Source organism: Vicia villosa, linkage group LG2, assembly GCF_029867415.1.
Source record: "Vicia villosa cultivar HV-30 ecotype Madison, WI linkage group LG2, Vvil1.0, whole genome shotgun sequence".
Taxonomy (NCBI): Eukaryota; Viridiplantae; Streptophyta; class Magnoliopsida; order Fabales; family Fabaceae; genus Vicia; species Vicia villosa.
In genome coordinates, this window is record NC_081181.1 from 6,608,160 (window position 1) to 6,630,455 (window position 22,296).

General features: G+C 34.6%; 1 protein-coding gene across 4 annotated transcripts; it reads right to left on the bottom strand.

Annotated features, from left to right (window-relative positions):
• Positions 1 to 9,169: 9,169 nt before the first annotated feature.
• LOC131645801 (high mobility group B protein 15-like) lies at positions 9,170 to 12,757 on the bottom strand. Of its 4 annotated transcripts, none has more exons than XM_058916008.1 (7): positions 12,666 to 12,757; positions 11,635 to 11,838; positions 11,169 to 11,247; positions 10,666 to 10,828; positions 10,456 to 10,581; positions 9,894 to 10,288; positions 9,170 to 9,735 (listed from the first exon to the last, which is right to left on the bottom strand). In XM_058916008.1, exons 2-7 carry the CDS (start codon positions 11,802 to 11,804, stop codon positions 9,400 to 9,402), a joined length of 1,269 nt encoding a protein of 422 aa, XP_058771991.1. In that variant the 5' UTR covers positions 11,805 to 11,838; positions 12,666 to 12,757; the 3' UTR covers positions 9,170 to 9,399. The 4 variants fall into 4 exon arrangements, with proteins under 4 accessions (XP_058771991.1, XP_058771992.1, XP_058771990.1 ...); XM_058916009.1 differs by lacking the exon at positions 12,666 to 12,757 and adding an exon at positions 12,318 to 12,654; XM_058916007.1 differs by lacking the exon at positions 12,666 to 12,757 and adding an exon at positions 12,157 to 12,654.
• Positions 12,758 to 22,296: the final 9,539 nt, after the last annotated feature.

Sequence of the window (22,296 nt, forward strand, 5' to 3'; positions counted from 1 at the left end):
GAATTCTCCGATGGATGAACATAGTAAGGATCGAGTTGATCCACTTGATTTCCATTGTTGCTGTTGTTAGTGTTTCTCGCCATAGCTATATGCAGAAAGATTAACAACGAAACAAAATGCAGAAGAGAAAGAAAACAAGAAAGACGCGAATCAAGAAGGAACGAAACGAAAAACGAACGATCAAGAATTTGCGATCGTCATCAATCACCAATCAATCAAATCTAGAACTCGTTAACGCAGCGGAAACAGAGCAGGATCAACCTGCTCTGATACCATCAAAGCAATCTAAGAACTCCATCAATGGAGGAAAAACAATGAACGAAAATTGATAAAGATGGAGAAGAAAGAGTGATCTTCATTATTATTCTCTAACTGAAAACGGTTACACAGTATGGTACATATATAGTTAGCTAATGCCACGTCACTCAATCTAACTAACTAACTACCATCATGCACACGTGAAGATTATATGATAGTAACCATGCACACGTGAGGCTTCATGATCAGACTAGTTTATGCATCTGCCTGTGTTAATTTGCTCTTTATTTTCATCAGTTATTAAATTTAATTTTGAATGATTTTTTATATTAAAATTAATTGTTTAACTCATTTTTGTATAAATGCATTTAAATATAAATTAAATTTATTAAATTTAATTCTATTAAAATCAATTATATCAAACTCAATATAAAAAAAAAAAATATCATTCACCACAATTTTTTTATTTATTAATTATGATACCTTTGGAAAGTATAGCCCCCTATATTCCTAGAAAATATCTAAGAGTATTAAGTCATTTATTTTAAAACAATCGTTAGGATAACTTTAGTACACTAAAAGAAGAATTATGATACTTTGTAAAAAGAGAGTAATCTATAATAATGTATTATTATAGGTAAATCATATGTAGGTATGGAATTTGGTGGTTTTAAGATTAGAGTTTGAAAGTATAAAATTTGTAGGTAAATCATCACCTCTTCGTGAAGATACTCAAGCAAGAAAGTATTATTGACACTCAATTGTTCTAAAAACCAACCTTTAATGGAAACAATTGCAAGGAAAGATCTTACACTAGTGAATTTTACAATTAGATAGAAAGTTTCAAAGTATCCAACACCCTTAAGCTAAGTGTGACCTTTGGCAACATGGCAAGCATTATACCTTTCAATAGTACATTATATTTAGTTTTATAGACCCATTTAGATCCTATGAGTTTCTTATCACTAGGTGAATGAACAATTGTCCAAGTGTTAGTGGAGATTAAGGCATCCAACTCATTTTTCATAGGTTGATTCAAAAAAAAATCAGATTGACAGGCATGATTGGAAATTTTTAGCTCAGTTATAGAAGAGATAGTAAGTGAAAAAAAATTGTAATGAATAACAATTATGATAAGGGAAAGATAGTGCCATTATAAGTATTGTTGACAGTAGAAGTTCTTGTAAGAAGATCACAATAATAATCATTAAGATAAGACCCGGTGCAATTGTTCCTTGTAGAATGTCTTAAAGTGTCAGATTGATGTGTATGTAAGTAATGGAGTATTTGGAAAAGCAGGTTATTATGTGACACGTTGAGAAAATTTTGGATTAGGTTGCTGAATAAAAGGGTGAGGTGTGGACAAAGTAGGAGTAATAATATTAAAGATTCAAGATCAATCTCAGGAGGTTGAATAGGATGAGAAGTAGTGGCATTTGAACAATTGGTGTGTAGGAGTATCATATAATAAGAAATCTTAAGTATCATTTCTATATCACAAAAAAGTTGTTTTACTAGCACGTTTATCAAACTTAGACATTTATCAGTGTAAAAATTTAAGAAGTAATTTGATTAAGTATTTAATTGAGTCACGAAGATTAAACTAACAATAAATGTATGTATAAAATAAACATTGTGAAAAGTTATAGGATCAGAAAGTATGATATAGGCATGACAACGGAGCGGGTCGGGGACGGTTTTTACCTCCCCAAACCCAAATCCGAATCCCCAAACAATCCCCGTTCCTCGCCCCAAACCCAAACGGGGATGAAGAATTAAAATCCAAACCCGTCCCAAATGAGTTCGGGTTGGATTCGGGTATCCCCGTCCCGCCACCATCTATTTAGTAAAATCAATTTTTTAATTGAAATATATATTTTTTCAAAAATCAAATTACATTGTAAATGATAAAATAAAACAATCTCAAAATATTCTATAGATACATTTCAAATATTTTAAATAATAAATACAAATCAAATTATTAAAACATTGGCCACATATTTAATATTCTAATTTATCATAAATAAATAATAATGTATATAATGAAATAAACGGAGCGGGTTCGGGGTGGGTACTAGTGTCCTCATTACCCGACCCGTCCCCATATTTTATAATCGGGGGAAATCCAAACCCGAACCCAAACCCAGTCAAAGCAGGTTTTCCCCGTCAACTTCGGGGCAGGTTCGGGTGGGTACCCGCGGGTATGGGTTTTGTTGCCATGTCTAGTATGACAGTTCCAGATATTGTGGCATTAGTAGTTCTACCATCGGACATTTTCATAGTAAAAGGCTTACTACTTTGGCAAGAAGAAAAATTTGACAAAGAAAAAGTTATATGGTGAATAACACCGATATCAATAATCCATTAAAAGAATTTCTTACCCAAAGGTGGAGAGATAAAATTGACATTATCGACTAAAGAGACAATGAAAATTTTTGCTTGAATCAAGAAAGGTAGAGTTTTGATTTGAATTAGTAGCTAAATGTTGTTGCAGAAACAGATAAGTTATTGATATTGATCTTGAAGAACACCATTTGTTGTGGTCAAATATTTTATATTAAAACATTGGCCACATATTTAATATTCTAATTTATCATAAATAAATAATAATGTATATAATGAAATAAACGGAGCGGGTTCGGGGTGGGTACTAGTGTCCTCATTACCCGACCCGTCCCCATATTTTATAATCGGGGGAAATCCAAACCCGAATCCAAACCCAGTCAAAGCAGGTTTTCCCCGTCAACTTCGGGGCAGGTTCGGGTGGGTACCCGCGGGTATGGGTTTTGTTGCCATGTCTAGTATGACAGTTCCAGATATTGTGGCATTAGTAGTTCTACCATCGGACATTTTCATAGTAAAAAGCTTACTACTTTGGCAAGAAGAAAAATTTGACAAAGAAAAAGTTATATGGTGAATAACACCGATATCAATAATCCATTAAAAAAATTTCTTACCCAAAGGTGGAGAGATAAAATTGACATTATCGACTAAAGAGACAATGAAATTTTTTGCTTGAATCAAGAAAGGTAGAGTTTTGATTTGAATTAGTAGCTAAATGTTGTTGCAGAAACAGATAAGTTATTGATATTGATCTTGAAGAACACCATTTGTTGTGGTCGGTGCAAAACTAGTGGTGGAATGTGTCTCTAGAGAATTAGCCAAATTCATAGAAGACGACTTAGATCTTTGTTGAAAACTTGGTGGATATACATGTTTGATGAAGAAGTTTCCATTGTGAGATTTATGTGATGACCATAATAAGTGCATACATGAGTTGATCCTTGATACTGACCACGTCTAGTACCATTAGTGGTGCGACCCGACCACGAGAATAATTTTGTTGTGAAACATGATCACACCCATAATTAGATTGAACATGAGATGTTATAGGTTATTTTTAGTGGTGGGTTATGAAGAATTGGGTTGTGTTACTGTTATTCTTAACCAAGAAAAAGAGAGAAAATTTTTTCAAGGGAATGTAGGGGTTCGATCATCATAATTTGGGAAATAACATGAGATTATTGTTCGCTCAAACCTTTCAAAAATTTAAGAACTTTGTCTTGATCACCAAATTTACGAAATTTGGTTGTTGCACCACACGTACAAGGTATAACGTAGATACAATCACATGTTAGATGATAGATGTCAATTTGTTCCCACGTTGAAGTTAAATGAGTAAAGTAATTAGAAATTAAGATTACCTTGTTGAAGATGAAATAGGTTATCTTAAATGTAAGAAATTTGAAGAAAAAAAACCTTCTTAAAACCAATTACAAATATTATCCCAAACAACATAAGTGTTTTTTATCTCACAAATTGATTGTGTAATATTTTTTTATATTCACCATTAAAGCGGTGAACCAAATTGGTATAGCAGAGCCATGGATCATGAAGAATGCTTGCGGAGGCGATTTGATGAAGGTTTCGTCGATGAATTTTATTTTATTTTTAGAGATTAATGCAACTTTCGTGGATCGAGACCAAAAAATATAGTTTTTGCTGTCGTGAAAGGGTGAAACAAGAATGCATGTGGAGTTTTCATTTTGGTAAATTCAAATTCTTATGTCCCATATATGAGCTTTCTTGTTATTATCATCAACTCCTCACAATTACATAAAGGATATTTTGTTATAGCTTGGCCAAAAAGTAGTAGGTCACTCGCATTGTAGCACTTCATTAGGGATCTCCACTTCATTCAGTCAATACCATATCTTTTACAACGACTATGTTCATAATAATATTTCCCCTCAGAGAAAAATTATTTAAGGAAGGTGAGACAATTTTAGCAACAACGATATTTAATTCATAGACCATGATCTTTGTAATAATATTATAAGAAACATTATAAAAGAGAAATTGGTCGAAATTAGTAAAACAAACTTTGTTTATCCACCTTCGAAATTAGACATATATTCTTGAAGTTATACTCGGTAATTTACATGGGGTTGCTCTAGGCTAATCTAGCAAGGTCACATAAATTACTAGCCATATACTTCCATCTATTTTCACCTAAGCAGAAGTAAGACGAAATATATGGAATATAAGTCCAACAAAAGAATAAATGTTTCTAATTTAGAGGTGAAAGTTGGAGACCATATAATCCCTCAAGTCATGCGTTTTAAATATCTTGGGTCTGTAATACATAATGATGGAGTAATAGAATGGGATGTAAATCATCGACTTCAACCTGGGTAGTTGAAATGGAGTAGGACATTGTAACGTCCCGACTTGTTTTATTTATTTTTCGTAATTTAATTATGTGGTATTTGGTGATTACGTGGTATTGTTTTGTGTTTTGGTGCATTTGGAGAATCCTGAGTATGGGTAGTGACATTAAGAGTAGAATTAAGGTGTGGATGGTGTGTGAGTAAAAGTGTAGAATTTGGTAATGTGGGGAGTAAGACTAATTGAATAATATTAGTTAATAATTATTTAATTATTTAATATTAGTTGGATAATAACTTAATTAAATAATTGATGAAATTATTATTATTACTATTATTATTATTTTAATTAGTTAGTATTAGTAATAATAATAATATCTATACCAATATATAAATGGAAAATATAATTTTGGTGTAACCTATTTTCTTTTCTATTTTACCCTCTATTTATTATAAATATTTCAAAAAATAACTAAAGGTGGTAAGTTAAAGTTGACTATATTATTTTTAAATAAAAAGTAACTACTATCTACACTGATAAAATTATAACTTTTTAAATGTATAATTTTTTTTCACAAAATTAAATTAAAAAAATTAAAATCATATTATTTTACACACATTTGTACATTAATAAAAAGCGGATGGACGGGCACGTGAAAGTTTGGAGAAAAGAGAAATGAGAGTTAGGGTAAAGGGGAAGAGAAGATCGCCATTGTTGAGAACTTTTGCAAGAACTCTAAGGTAAGGGTGGGTAGATTATGTCTATGCTTGGTTTGTGTTTTTCTTCTCTCAATATCATGATCATGGTTGCAATTTTGTAATTGTTGGATTAATTGTGTGGATAATGCAATTGTATGTTGTGGATGAAATAGATGTGTTAGAATGTTGTGGTTGATGATTGAATGGTGAATTGCGTAATGTTGTTGTTGAAACTATGTATTTGATGGAATTGTTAATGGTGGATGTTGTGTTGTTGTCTGTGGTTGCGAGTCCGAGTCGGAACTAAGTTATGGGTGTTTTCGGTGAAAAGTATTTGGAGTTGGAAACTTTTAAAAAGTGATTTTTCATGTTAAAACATAAGCTAAATGATTTGTAAGAAAAATGAGGTTTTGGATGACTTAAAAGTGATTTTCTTTTCTGATTTCTTTCTAAGCCGGTGACGATGGACACCAGCATTGTTGTTAATATCCGAAGTACTCTGGTTGGGTGCTGGTGGTGTAGGGAACACAATATCATTTTCATGTTAAAAGAAAACTTAAAGGACATCTGAGTAATGATACCTAATTTGTATCATTACATTAGGAATCTCCACATCATTGAATCAATGTCTTATAAATGAATATTTCGCCTCAGGGAAAAACTAGTTAAGGAAGGTGAGACAACTTTACAAACAATGATCTTCAATTTATTAATCATGATCTTTGAAATATATTATGAGAAACATTTGAAAGAGAAATGGCCGAAATTGATTGACGAACTTTGGTTTTCACCTTCGGAATTAGAAATATATTCTTGTAGTTAAACTATGTAGTTTCATGGGATTGCTCTAGACTAATGTAGCAAGCACACATAAACTACTGGCCATATACTTCCATTTATTTTTGTAGATACCTACTGAAAACCTATAGGACCTAGAAGTTTTCCATGGATCTATAGCAAAGACGATATCTAAAGTCGTCTTAAATTTTTAGAAACTCTGTATTAATTAGATATGGTTCAACCGTGATATAATAAATAGGTAATCTATGTAATTATGGTTTAACCATGACAGATCTATGATGAGATCCTATTAAGTATTTATTCACAAATTTATTTAAAAATTTTGAAACTTTATATTATCATATTCATCTTACACATCCTCAAAGATAGTTTTAAAAATATGCTTAACTTCTATTTGTCTAATATTATCTCTCCCCACTCTGTGTCATCTTCACTAATTTAAGAGTAAGAGTATGAAGCTTGAAACCAAGTGACATCTGCATCACTACTTACAAACAATTTCTTATCAAAGTTATTCAGTATCATTTTGAGTTGAGATTTATTCTCCATCGTCATCACGAAACATAAGGATCTTGTTTTTTCTCCTTGTATTGATAGTTTTAAGGAGATAATATCTACCTTGTATTTACTATCCTCCTTTGATCCATTGAACTTTAGATTTTTGGAACCACATTACTTTTTCTTGCTTCAACACCAAGATAAGCTCATATTGAAGTTCTTTTTCTAATATTTTAGGAAATCGGTTGGATAATCCATATATCTTTTATCTGGTGAAATAAATGCACACGCATATTTATTCACCTTTAACTATCAAACTATTCACCATGACCTGTAAAATAATATTATATGATACATTACATAGAGATATTAGCCATAATTAGTTGACAAACTCTAATTATTCACCTTTGAGGTTTCAACGAATCATTTATCAAGTTGAGTCTCAAATTATTTTTGAGTTGTTTCGATTGATTGTTAATTCTAGTTTATATTAAAATATTAGTGTTTGATAGAAAATTAACACACACTAACATATCAATACACAATATATATATAAAAAACTTTCAAACATGTAATAATCTTAAAGATCAACAATAAACATATGACAGTAAATTGAACAAATAAGGGCACAAGAAAACACTGATATTTTAGCATAAAAGCCCCTCAATATGATAGTAGAAATCACGATTTGTCTAGAACAAAGAAATAGTTCCACTATAATCAAATAAGGGTACAAGAGAGTCTTAAAGTGATTCATAAACTAATGCTAACTACCGCAAATCACAAAACAAACTAACTTACAATAACAATCAAGAAGTTGAAAAAAAATACTCAAATCTACAGCTTCAGTGCAAAGCAGATATCTCTCAGCTTGAATCTTGCCCTCCAAAATTAAGCTTGATTCAACGGTTTACGAATCTGGAATCGTCGATTTAGTAAGAATGGTTGCAGAATAGGATCTCTTCTCTTTTCTCTCTTTTGAAGTCTTCTTTTCTCTCTATCTCTCACAATCCTAAATTTACTTTATCCACTTATATAAGCAATACAAATAAGCTAACATATTAGGTTTTTTTTTTCCACAAAATTCAAATCAAACCCAACATTGTTTTCATAACTAGATTGGCCAATTCATTTATGAATCATCTTATAGTTTGTTCAAACTCATTATCAATTCTTAAGTTGAAGACCAATCAAATCAATCGATTGATTTGTTATAAAAATAAAAAATAAAAAGAGAAATTTAATATATTGAATCAGGCCCGGCCCTGTGGCTGTGCAACCTGAGCAACAGCACAGGGCCTCATAATTTTGGGGCCTCACAATTTTGAGCCAGAGCACATGTTTACTTATTGAAATAGCTGCCCAACCTCAAATATTTTACTTATTGAAATAAGAATAAGGAGAGGGTTTAACATACCACCACTACATTCCTTTTTTGATTTTTTTTTAGTTTTTTGCACGGTGGTAAATTATTTATAATGTTTTATAATTATTTTTACCAATTCAATTTTCTTAATAACTAGCCCCTAGTAATAAAATATACATTTATAAATTGTATATATCAGTATAAGGTTTGCTTAAACTTGTCTGATAAAAGTGTATTAGAGTTCTTAGAAGGATATATCTAAATTTTGATGATATCATAAATATAAAAAATTTAAATTTTAAATTTGTGAATTATTATATTATAAGAATATAACAAGTGAAATGTGGAATCTAGAAAAAATTATTTGAGACGATTTTATGTATTTTTTGTCATCATTTTTAATTAATAAAATTTTATTTTTATATGCCCATATTTTAAACTAACACAGGGCCTCCGGATTGACTGGGCCGGCCCTGTATTGAATACATAATTTTTTTATAAAAAGTTATTTATTTCAAACTCCTAAAGAGTGTCATGCCTTTAGAAAACTTGATACTATTTCCCATAAAATATTGGGCAGACCCTTCACAACTTGTTTAAGAGATTCAAAATTTCGTATCATTTATAAGAATCTATTACTAATGTTTAAATGGTTATTCATATATTAGTCATATATTTCAATAACTTAAACCATGACCCAAATATTTCATGGGTAGGAATTTTTACAAAACTGTTATATATTAGAATTTAGAAATACTTTGGATATTCAATGTGTATAAACAACTTTTTCATTGCATCATCAAAAAAAAAAATTCTTTCATACTACTACTACTCCATATTAGTAATTAGTTATTATCATATATTTGAGCATGCTATAAAATAACTATTAAGCCAAAATGAGCACCTTAAATTGAATAATAAAATGACCAAGCCCGGTTGATCACTATGATAATCAGCAAGCAGGTAATCACTGCAATTTCATCCTACCTCAAAGTCTCCAATGCAATGAAACATATAAAAATATTCCTAAGAAAATCTACTTATGTGCTACCTTAGTGCCAGTTAATTTCTCTTCTCCTCCAACTTCTTTTAAGAACTTAATCAAGAACCTCATAAGCCCCCCTTGGATGATTTCTCTACTGAATCCATAGCCTCAGCTCCAACTCCTATAACAGGAAATGCATCCACACTAAAATCTTTCTCCATGCCTTTATCATCTTCATACTCGCTTCCGACCGAACTGCTCTCCTCTGGTGTTTGAAGAGAATCTGCCTCAGCTTCATCAAATTTCATATCAGCATTCAACATGTCCGTATCGGCTTCAGGAAGTCGCTGTTGAAGTGGCATCGCATCACTAATGACTTGATCCATCTTCAATTTCTCGCGGTAAGACTCCATTTCTGTTTTGTACCTCTCTTTGTCCTTCATGGCTTGTTCTTGATAAACCTTCAATGTCAGTGCAACTTAACATGTTAACATAATAACAAAACAGTGCCTATTTATGTTGTGGAATAAATCATCATTTAAGTCCCTAATAACTAAATTGCAGAGAAAATAGCATTTTAATGGTTTATTCCATGATGTAAGATAAACAAATTCCTTACTGCTTTTTCAGATTCGTTTAACTTGTTCCAGAGTTCACCGATGGTCCTACTGATCTCTCGGTCCTTCCCTTGGTTAAGAGGTTTAAGCCTAGCATGTTGTTCTGCAAAGAAGAAGTTGTATCCACTTCTGTTTGGTTTTGGGTGAGCAGGATCTCTCTTTTTCATTTCTGATTTCTTCCTACGCCGGCGACGATGGACACCAGCGTTGTTGTTAATATCCGAAGCACTCTGGTTGGGTGCTGGCGGTGCTGGCAACACAGCAGCATTTTGTGGAGCTTGATAAAGTACACCCTTGAGTTTCTCCGAACCGATTGTGACAGTAACTAGATAGCCACTTTCGAATTTCCCATCAATGACCCCGACAACATGAGACCCTGCCGAAGATGATGCCATTGCTGAGAAAGCACAAGAGAACAAACTATACTGGTTATTAAGTCATCGATAACACCAGAGAAGTTATAGATGTTGCATTTCTGATGAGTTGTTATACAAAAAACATCCGAAAAATCCGGTCACAGATCAAATCGAATGGTTAATAGGGCTGAGAGAAAAAAGGAAAGACCTTCAGGCAGTCTAGCAGCATTAACATTTAACGGCTGAACGGCAGCTGGTTGAGCTTCAGATGAAGGATGCGAAAACGGTATCTTCGGAGCAGAAACTGGGGTGGATGATGGACTCTGCAAAACATCTGCCATAGAGAAATTAACAATTTACACATTAGAGTAGGCCCAAGTGTTAGTACAAACAGCATTGTGGTTCCAATAAACATTACCAGAAGCTGCATGGGTCCAGTTATGAGCTTTAAAATAATAGATTTGCTCATAATGGTAGAGTAATGAAGTATAGTACTTCCTCAGCACAAAAGAAGCATTTGTAGCCGTTGATGGAAAATTGAAAACTAAAGTTATATCTTTCCATTTTCTCTCTTTAATGATCTGCAAGAAATATTAACCAGATAAGACAACTATATCACTACATAGCGGAAAAACCAAAGTTACGAAGACATCATAAGATTCAAGTATCTTTCCAATCAAGGCAAGATCTTGTGATCAATTACAATTTACAAAAACATGCAAAACCGTATTAATAACAAGTTCTTAAGATACGGTAATGAATATATAATATTGATTCTCAAAATAGACTTTTTTTTTATCAAGCTATGTGTTGACAATATCAGTGTCTACTTGTTCACTCGGTGACGGTGTCCATGTTTCATAGATTATAGGACATAAAAATCCATACCAACGAAAAATCGAAATAATAATCACATCTTACTTTCTCAATCCCTCCACGAGAAGTCACTTCAACAAAGAGGCGGTGTAAATCCAACTCCTTTCCCCCAATAATAGGAACCCTACAATAAAAATCCAAGTTTTCAGTAGTTATTACAAATTTATGCAATTGAAAGGCATTAATAGTGTTTAGCATTTCCAAAAATGCAAAACTAGAAGTCAAGAAAACCATTTAGATCCAAAACATGAACCATTTGAAAGCATTGTAACATTAGAATGTCCTCCCTCTTTATAGAATCATTATCTCATCTTAAACATAATGTCAAAACAAAATAATGCCAATGATTAAATAGAGCATCACCAATTGCATGATGCATCACTTCTCAAAAACATACACAAAAACCAAACACTATAGATACAAGAAATTTGACATGATATGCTTGTATTTTCCACATCTTATAAAAAAGTAAACCAAATCATCTAGTAGTTTATCAATCCAAGGAACTTACATGAACTTGGTGCCCATAGTAGCATGGAGCTTCTCCAAGCTATGCAAAAAGAGCTTAGGATTGTCTACAACCTCTTCATACGTTGCCATAGGAGGAGGATATTGACCACAGCTTGAACCCGTCTCTTTCATAGCTAATGGAGTCTTCATAACACAAGATGTTGATGCCATTCACAACACAATATATTCAGTCTTCAATATTTTTCTACACCACCATTAACAAAACAAGGTAAAACAAACCAAAAAAAACCATAAAAACATGAAGATGAAAAACCATCTAGTTAGTATTTGTAGATTAAAATAAAAAAAGCAAAACATAATAGCTAAGCTAAGCTACCTATCTATACATGCAGACAAAAAAAAAGAAACAGACAAGTTTTTTAAGGATAAGAAGAGAGAAACTGTTTCATCTCCTCTCCTCTTGTTAATCTCATCTACCTTGAAGACAACAAAACAGAAAAAGAAAGAAAGAACAACCAATAAAATCAGCATGCATCAGAAAATCCAGAGCTGAAACAACAACCTTGAAACCTCTGATGAAATAACTATCAGTAAGAAGAAGGGTAGTAGTACTAGTATACTATACACTATACAGTATAGTATAGATATTAGATACAAACCCCAAGAAAAAAGGTACATAAAAAAGCTGTAACAACAACAAAGCCATGAATTCTTCCAGATTACCGAGGATGCAATGCAACACAACACAACACAACACAACACAGCAGCATGAACCCATCAAACCTTTGAAACAATAACAGTAAAAACAGCAAAAAGAAAGACCCTTTTACGCTATTGTAATAAAGACACATTCACACAGACCAAAGCACAAACACTTCAAAGTCACTTTCATTTAACCCAAAACCAAAACACTGTTCAGAACCTATACACTACTATATACCCTATAAATTATAATCTCTGACAAAACTTTACAATATCTTATATATAAAAAATCAAAGTCAAAACTTTATTATATAATTTCTGACACTGTTTCAGGGTAAAAACCATTTGTGAGGTTACCAAAAATTTCACCTTTTTTTTCTTCAAACAACAAATTCATATATTCATATTAAAATTAATGTGTGGTTACATAAAAAAGTACGTGACAACCAACAAAGCTTGATAATCCAGAGAAATCAAAAACGATGGATTTTGTATGTATATACAAAAAGAAGAAAAAAACAAGAAAATAATAAAATAATAATAATAATTTAATTGAATTGAATAAAATATAATAAATATATATGAAAAAAGGTTCTTACTGAAAAGTGTAATATGAAAAAGATGAGAAGCGTCGTTTTCATGTAAATGTGATGACCATTATTAATTATAATAATGAAGAATGAAGCTTTTAAGAGAGATGCAAATGAATGAATGTGAATTATGAATTATGAACCCTAGTTAATAATAATGAGTTTATTTATATGTATTTGGATTTTTGGATTTTTTTTTGTGATGTTACAGTATTGCCCTTGTTAGCGTGTTAATATATTTGATTTGTTGAGGGTAATTTTGGCTTTATATATTAATTTTTTGGTTACTTTGAATAAATATTATTGTTGTTAATTAATGGATATGATGATTTGTGGAAATGGAAATTTTGAGAAGGGGTGTGAAAGGGACGTTTCGGTTTATTCTTTTGTGGAAAACCGTAACCCTCGCCTAATAATATTTTGTTTTGTTTTGTTTTATTGAATTTACTTTAATGGTTTAAATTTAATATTTACTGATAAAATTACAGCACTTGATTTAAATAGTATGCTTGAGTTTAATTTAATTGTCATGTGTTATCACTAAAATATGTTAAACATTTTGATGTATTGATAGTTGTGATAAAGTTATTGATTTACTATAAAATATAGAAAAGTTCTTCACCCACCTCCTAATCCTCTTACCCATCTCTGGTAAATTTACCACACTACTCCTTGTTTAGGAAGTTCATTTTCGAAAAGGTACTTTTTTTTGTAAAAAAGGTGTTTTTGGAAATGTATCTCCGAAAACGTGTTTTTTTTAATATAAAATATTGATTTCGGAGATGCATCTCCGAAATAAAGTTACTTTTTAGAAAATGTGGTGTTTTCGGAAGTTCATCTCCGAACGCACCCCCCCTTAGAGGAATTCGGAAATGTACTTCCGAATTTATGTCTGGACAGAAGAAAAATGAAAAACAACAACGATTCGCTTTATTTAATCGGGTGAAGATTACAACGATAATATTACTGAAAATTAAAGTTACATATTGTTGAACACGGGCAGGTGGGGATGAGTCAACATTTTGATAACGTCGTCCGCCGATCTTTGAAGTTTCGCGTCCAACTCGATCGGGCCTTTCGAAGAAAATCGGTCGAACGTTGTCCACAAAACCGCTAAATCTTCGTCGTTCTTGATCTCAAAAGGTGTGAACTTAATGCCTCCCTCGTCGTTAAGCGATGGCGAGCGGTACTCGAGCTTGACAACCTTTCGATTCTCGGGATAGCGCAAAAGCGTGTTGAGCGACGGTATCAACTCCGCAAACGGCGTGTCGCGCGAGAAGCGAAATTAGAACGGCATCGGGTAGCCGGTTTCAAAGTAGACGAATGCTAGGTGGGGGTAGGTTTGTGTCATTTGTGTTTTGTGGTGTGAAGAGGATGAAGAATAGTGTGTAGTATTTATAGACTTATTGGAGCATTGATGGCCCAACAAACCTTATCCTGCCTCAGGGGATATTTCGGAAATGAACTTCCGAAAATAGGGGGTAGACATGTATATTTCGGAAGTTCATTTCCGAATTATGCAGAAACAGACATAAACTTTACATTTTGTTGATTGCTTAGTGTGTTCTGTAAATTGAACAAATGGAATTGACGTTAAACATAAATTAGACAAAGATGACATAAAACATACTTATATTATATATGTATTGAATCGGTCCGATTTTACATGATAAACAACAATACATACAAAAAATGATCGTTACAAACAAAAACGATCCGGAACGAACTAAAATTCACCGAACCAATCGGTGGATCCTAAGTCCAAAATAGGCACGTTCTTCGACCACTCTCTATTTTGCTCGCGCTCTTTGCTCATCATTTCTTCAAACTCCGCCATTCTCGAAACGAACGGATCCGGCCAAGTCTCCGCCTCATTTGAACGATGTGTCGTCCATTGACAAGAAGTAGCCGGTATAGGACAACCCGATTTCAAAAACACTTGAACGAAGTGCCGCGATCGTAGATACCTGATGCATATGATGCGGCCCGACGCGTCCAACGGCGGTCGACTATGAAGTGGAAAGAAAGTCTCACTTAGTCCAAACCTCGTCAAATCGACGCACACCATATCATATGCACTTGCTATAAGATGACCCATCTCGGGGAATGACATCCACTTCGAAACCGGAGCGATACCGGTAAGTGATGGAACAAGTGCATCATGAATTTTCGCAAACTTTTCTTGATTTTCATATAGTCGGCCGTAGATGTCCCGATACGAAGTCAACTCCGCAATGAGTTCCCGTCGGACTAAAGTGTGATTATTTTCCCCTTTACCGAGCAAACCCGCAACGAGGGCCCATATTCAAAACCTTGAGATTGTGCCGTTCATTGTACACTTGCTTGATATTTGAAACGCTATCCGGATTCTTACGCTTAAAATCGGCAAGTATGTTGCGAGGCACCACTTTGACTATCGTTAGGTCCGATATCACATTCCTCTCTTCGCGGGACAAACGACACGCCATTGGATGCCCGTGTAACTTGACATCCAAGGCATGATTATGAATTCCACAAATTACGGTTAACAGCCACAAATCATCAACCCTCCGAGTAGCACGCAACTTAAACGGACACCCGCACTTTCTCGATCCCGTGTCCTCGTGTTTTAGCACCCGGTTTGATTGTACATAACTACCACCCCGTTCGCAATTCAAAACAACGAAAGCTTTCCGCCTACTATTTCCGTTGTCCGACCTTAAAATAACAATTCCAAATCCATGTTTGTTAGCTTCCTTCCGAACCCAATCAATCAATTGTTCGCGACTACCGAAGCTCCGATCACTTGTAAAATGTTGCCGAACATCGACCGCATTGATCATGGGAGTAACGTCAATAACCGGATCGTTATTAACGTTGACAATTTCTGGAACTATGCCTCTATCGTCTTGCACAATGTTGTCCGGATGCACCATACCTAACAAATGAATAAATTAGCAAAATTGGCCAAAACTGTTTTTTTTTAAACTGCCAGGGCATATTTCGGAAGTTCATTTCTGAAATTTATTAGGTAATATATTTCGGAAATGAACTTCCAAACCATATCAGTTTTCAGCAGAAATTTCTTCAATCAATATAGTGAAATAGGGGATGAAATGAGTGATGTTTACCTGAAATTGTAGCTTTCTATGCTCCCTTTAACATGATCAACGGTTTGAAACTTGATTTTAGGGCGAAAAATTGATGATGATTATGACATTTGGTCGATTTATGTGGGTGATGAGCATGTTATGGTTGATGCATGCATTCATAATCATTATGTGGCTGGTCCTTGACGATGGTGGATCAGTGGTAGCTAATTCCCATTGTGCGGAATTAGTGAGTGGGTGTTACCGTATCCTTGATGATGGTGGATCGGTGAGTTGGGTTATCCCAGATTTTGGTACCACATGCATGTAGTTGCATTGCATTAGGCTGTTTGTGCTATTATAACATGAATGGAAGATTGTCCAATGTTATAATATGTGTTGATTGGTTGTTTGCTTACTGATTGTATGGTTTGAATCTGATCGTAACTGTGATTGGGTGAATGGCATGTGAAATGATATTTTATTATCTATATCTTATAACATTAGTTAAATGTGAATGAGACTCACCCTTACTGTTGTTATTTTTCAGATTGAGGAGTAGCTCTTGTACTTGGTGAGGATTAGCTCGTCAAGTAGTTCGTTAGAGTCAGTTGGGTCTGTGTCATGCTCTGGTCGTGTAACACTGGGGGCGTTGTTTAGAGTTATTTGTGGAACTCTTTTTATTTCAGTATTTTATTATGGTGGTGTTTTAAGTCTATGACTTTGGATGTTGCATTGTTCAGATGTTAAATATAATTCCGCTGTGTTGACATGACGATCTGAATGATATTTGGGTTTAACGTTCCTTTTTATGGCATGACATGAGTATTATTTTAATTATATGGAAGTTGTAATGCCTTTTTCATGTTTTACTCTGATTATTGTTTAATATTTATGCGGGGTATTAGAAGGGTCACACACGACTTTTTCTCTAACTTTGTCAAGAATGGTGGATTCGACGTAATGACAAAAAGTCTTAATGGAACCACACGAATACCTAAAGTGTACCAATTTCTCGGTATACACCTCTTCGGAGTATGCATCCAAAATTTCCCTCCATGCCGCCATTATCCTATCAACCACAACACCGGCTTTGACAACTTTACCATTTTCATACAGCCTATCTTTTGTCCCAACCGCGGGTTTCAACTTGCTTCTCACGTTGCAAGTTATGTGATACCGGCAAAGTAAAGCGGTAGATGTCGGGAAGACGGTATCAACCGCATTCATCAAAGTATTGTCTCGATCGGTGACAATGGCGTTTGGCATAACCTCTTGATCAACTAACAAAGACTTGCAAATTCCCAAGGCCCATGTAAAGTTGTCTTCTTTTTCACACTCCAAAAAAGCAAACCCCACCAAATAAGTCTTGTCCGTCGAGGTCACACCGACGATCTCTAGAAGAGGAAACCTATACTTGTTTGTCTTGTACGTCGAATCCATGACTAGAACGGTTGGAAATGTGTTTAACAATTTGATACTTTCGGGATGAGTCCAAAAAATATCACGCACGGTAACTTTGTCCTCGGAGGTTCGGAAGCTTGAAACATAATTGTTATCGCCTAGTAGTTTCAAAAGTTGTTGCATTTCCGACCGAGGGCCCATATTCAAAACCTTGAGATTGTGCCGTTCATTGTACACTTGCTTGATATTTGAAACGCTATCCGGATTCTTACGCTTAAAATCGGCAAGTATGTTGCGAGGCACCACTTTGACTATCGTTAGGTCCGATATCACATTCCTCTCTTCGCGGGACAAACGACACGCCATTGGATGCCCGTGTAACTTGACATCCAAGGCATGATTATGAATTCCACAAATTACGGTTAACAGCCACAAATCATCAACCCTCCGAGTAGCACGCAACTTAAACAGACACCCGCACTTTCTCGATCCCGTGTCCTCGTGTTTTAGCACCCGGTTTGATTGTACATAACTACCACCCCGTTCGCAATTCAAAACAACGAAAGCTTTCCGCCTACTATTTCCGTTGTCCGACCTTAAAATAACAATTCCAAATCCATGTTTGTTAGCTTCCTTCCTGTCATACCCTAATTTTTGACCCCCCTGAGATGACATATCTTCAGGATTTTCATCAAGTCAAAGTAAGTACCCAGAGCAGTCTGACATTCAATCAAGGGTGTTCAAAAACCAGAAAGCTCAGGCAAAGGATCAATCAATAGAAGGATTAGTCTCTAAGACTCAAGAGCTTCATTATTTCACCTATGATTGATTAGACACCCAGTCATCTAAGTACAGAGTTACTCAGGTCACCAGACTAGGATTTTTTTTGAGCCTATCAAGGACTAAACTCAGGGATCACCTTTGGGAAACCCTAAAAATCCCTAGGGGACCATTCAAAGACATCAATCATCTTCAAATAACTCATATGACAAGATCCACTGGACATTACACCTCAATTCAAAGTCTACAGTCATCATTGTCCTCTGGTCGACAATTAGGGTTTTTGACCTAATTCCCCAAGATAGTTGACTTTTTAATCAGGGCATGGATCCAAAACTCAATACATGATTCAAGAGTCTCTACTACCTCAATATAATCCAATTACATCATTCATCTGAGGAAAAGATCTTGATTCTACACAAAAGTCCAAAATCTCACCATATCTGGAAAAAGTCAACTGTATGGGATCACCATTGACTTTTGAGATTTTTGGTCAAACCATGGCTTTCAAGGATCAATATCATCAATATATGGATATTAAAGTCATTTGAACAAAGAAATTCAAAGAAATTCATCAAGGAGCGAAAAGTCGGGAATTAGGGTTTTTTGAGGCATGGTGAGAACTCAAAATTTCACCTACACAACTCAAAAAACTTCCAACATGAAAGTTGTAGATCTTGCAAAATAAAACAACATCTTACAAAGGAACTTTTTTCAAAAGATCAATCATTTAAGAGTTTTGGAAATTTTGGAGTTTTAGGTCATAAACACTTAGAAATTTTTCTAAGTGTTTTAACCTAGTTTTCTTCCAACTTTGGCCTCATTTTTCACAAATTTGCCAAAGGATTTTGAAGAAACTCCAAACTAATGATTTGAATTAGATGTTTAGGGCTTTCCAAATTGTGTTCAACCTTCTCCAAATTCATTTTGAGCTAAGAGTTATGCTTGTTCAAAGTTGGCCTCATGAAGTGAAATTATAGGTCATGCATCATTTTGGAACTTTGAAATTTTGTGCACATGACCTCAAATATGGATGCTACACGACCCATAACACATCTGAAAACATGCCATGCATTCATTTTCACCATGCCATGATAATTGAAGAAGATTCTAAAAACAAGAACATGTGATTATGTAATGATTACATTTAGGAATTTATGGCAAATTGATGAATCACCCAAGGAATCTTCTCACCAACCAATTAGAGCTCATTTCTGTCTCAGAATTGTCCCCTAAGATCAAGCAAAATCGAGGGCTAGGGGATTGATCAAATGGAATCAAATTTCTCATCATTGCATAAGAGATATTTGCAAACTTCCTTCATGCTTAAGAAACCAAATTTCTTTCATTAAGCAAACTCACCACAGCCAATTTATCTGCATTCATTTGCCTATAAATAGGAGGGCATACTTCAGTAGAAAAACACACCAAAGCAACCATATTCCTTGCTTTCTCTTTCTCTTCTCATGCTTATTGTTTTTCAAAGTTCTTTGGCAAGAAGAATCGTTTTCTTCAAACCAGAGCTTATCTTTGGAAAGTAAGCATTCTAACATCTCAAGGGAGGTCATTTGAGGTGATCCAAGCACCTGGATCACTTCTGTAGGTGGAGGAACACCATTGTTGCTCTCACTTTGGAGCAGTTGCAGTTGGAGGTCCATAGTGCAATTCAGAAGGTTTCCAATCAAGCCAAGCATCCAGGCACATTCCATAGGAGGTAGTGAAACTGTTCAGATGGCTGCAGCTCATCTGTAACTCAAGAATCATCACTCTCCATGTTCACTTGAAGCTCAAATCGAGGGAGGTCCATAGAACAATTCAGGAGGATTGAGGTTACAACAAGCATTCAGTTAGCATCACTGAGTCACAAGGAAGCTTTTGGGATCATTCATACAAGCCCAGTTGCTCTCTATCATCCTCACGACCTCCATTTTCAGAGGTAAGTTTCTGAACTCCACCTCTTTAATTTAAGCATTCTTTAAGAAATAGCTCGATTCTATCTTGTTCAGCATCATCAGAGGATTGAAAACCCTCTATCATCACTCATTTATCTTTCAGTATAGTCATTTAATTTGATTTTTAAATTTTAGGGTTCTTCACGATTTCTGGTAAATTAGTTAGATGTAGTTAATATAAATATATATTAGTTACATATTTAGAATCGTGAGTGAATTTAGAACAAGTTTCATGTTTACACCTGGGCCATTGGTTGAGATTTGAGAGAATCAGAATTTCAAAAATGTTGGAGCTTGAGGTTGAAGACGAAGATGGAGGGTGGCGCCATTTTTTTAAATCTCTGAACAAAGTTTATTTTATTTTGAATGGTATGCGTTTTACAAACGAATTCATCGTTTGCCCTAGTGGCCTCCCATACGCCCTTAGTCTCCTCATGCCTCAAGTCTGGGGTTCGAATCCCCCTCGCCCCAGACTTTTTGATTCTTTTATTTTTCAATGATTTATCACTTGTTTTGAAACATAACCAAATGAGTGAGAGTTGCTATCACCATGCGCGCGTTGGCTCAGTGGTGTTGTTTTGGGTGTGTGACCTAAAGGGCGTGAGTTCAAGCCTTGGTGGAGACATTTCTAAATTTTTTATCACTTTTCACACCTATTCTCTTCACAACTTCACATGATTATTTAACCTATCAAATTAAATCATTTTCACTTCATTTTTCACACACTTTTTATTTAATATACCTATTTTGTGAATAACCAAAAAAAATCATAAAAATATTATTTATTTCATGTGTTTTAATTGTTAGAACAAGATTTGTTCTGATCAATTATCTTAGTTTTGATGATAACAATAATATGAATTTTGCTCAAGATAATATGGTACTCTAATCCAATGCAATTTCCCTTTCAGGAAATATATAAAGAGTACGCATAATTCAGCGCTCAGAAGCTTTGTCTCAAAGGGTTCAGCATGCAACATCAGAACATGGTCTGGCAAGACATCAGAAGATGGTCGAAGCAGAATCAGAACATGGGTCTATGGAAGCATCAGAAGAACAAGAGAACAGAAGCACTGAAGTTCTGATGGTATCACGCTCAGAAGCACTTCAAGGTCAGAAGATCAGAAGATGCTATGCACCAAGCTGTTTGACTCTGATGATATTCAAACGTTGTATTCACAAACATCAGATCAGAAGGAAGTACAAGTGGCAGGCTACGCTGACTGACAAAAGGAACGTTAAAAGCTATTAAAGGCTACGTCAGTAGACACAGCGTGAACAAGGCTCGAGGTAGTTGACAAAAGCGTATAACATTAAATGCGATGCTGTACGGAACACGCAAAGCATTAAATGCATTCAACGGTCATCTTCTCCAACGCCTATAAATATGAAGTTCTGATGAGAAGCAAGGTTAACGAATTCTACATCTATTCTGTGAATATCAACTTGCTGAAACTCTGTTCAAATCTAAACTCAGAATCTTCATCTTCATCAAAGCTCACTACATTGCTGTTGTAATATTTTAGTGAGATTAAGCTTAAACGATTAAGAGAAATATCACAGTTGTGATTATCGCTTGTAAGAAGCATTTGTAAACTCTTAGAATTGATTACATTAAGTTGTAAGGAACTAGAGTGATCGTGTTGATCAGAATACTCTAGGAAAGTCTTAGGAGTGAACTAAGCAGTTGTAACTAGAGTGATCGTGTGGATCAGTAGACTCTAGAAAAGTCTTAGAGGGTATCTAAGCAGTGTTCCTGGAGTGATCAGTGTGTGATCAGTAGACTCTGGAAGACTTAGTTGCTGACTAAGTGGAAAACCATTGTAATCCGTGCGATTAGTGGATTAAATCCTCAGTTGAGGTAAATCATCTCTGCGGGGGTGGACTGGAGTAGTTTAGTTAACAACGAACCAGGATAAAAATAACTGTGCAATTTATTTTTATCTGTCAAGTTTTTAAAGCTACACTTATTCAAACCCCCCTTTCTAAGTGTTTTTCTATCCTTCAATTGGCATCAGAGCGCCGGTTCTAAGGTGCAAGCACTTAACCGTGTTTAGAAAAGATTCAGGAAGAGAAAAACGCTTCAGTAAAAGATGGTTGATGAAAGTGAAAAGTCTACACCTACACCTGCATCTACATCTGGCTCTGCTGAGCAATACAACGGTAACAATGGTTATACTAGACCGCCGGTATTTGATGGTGAAAA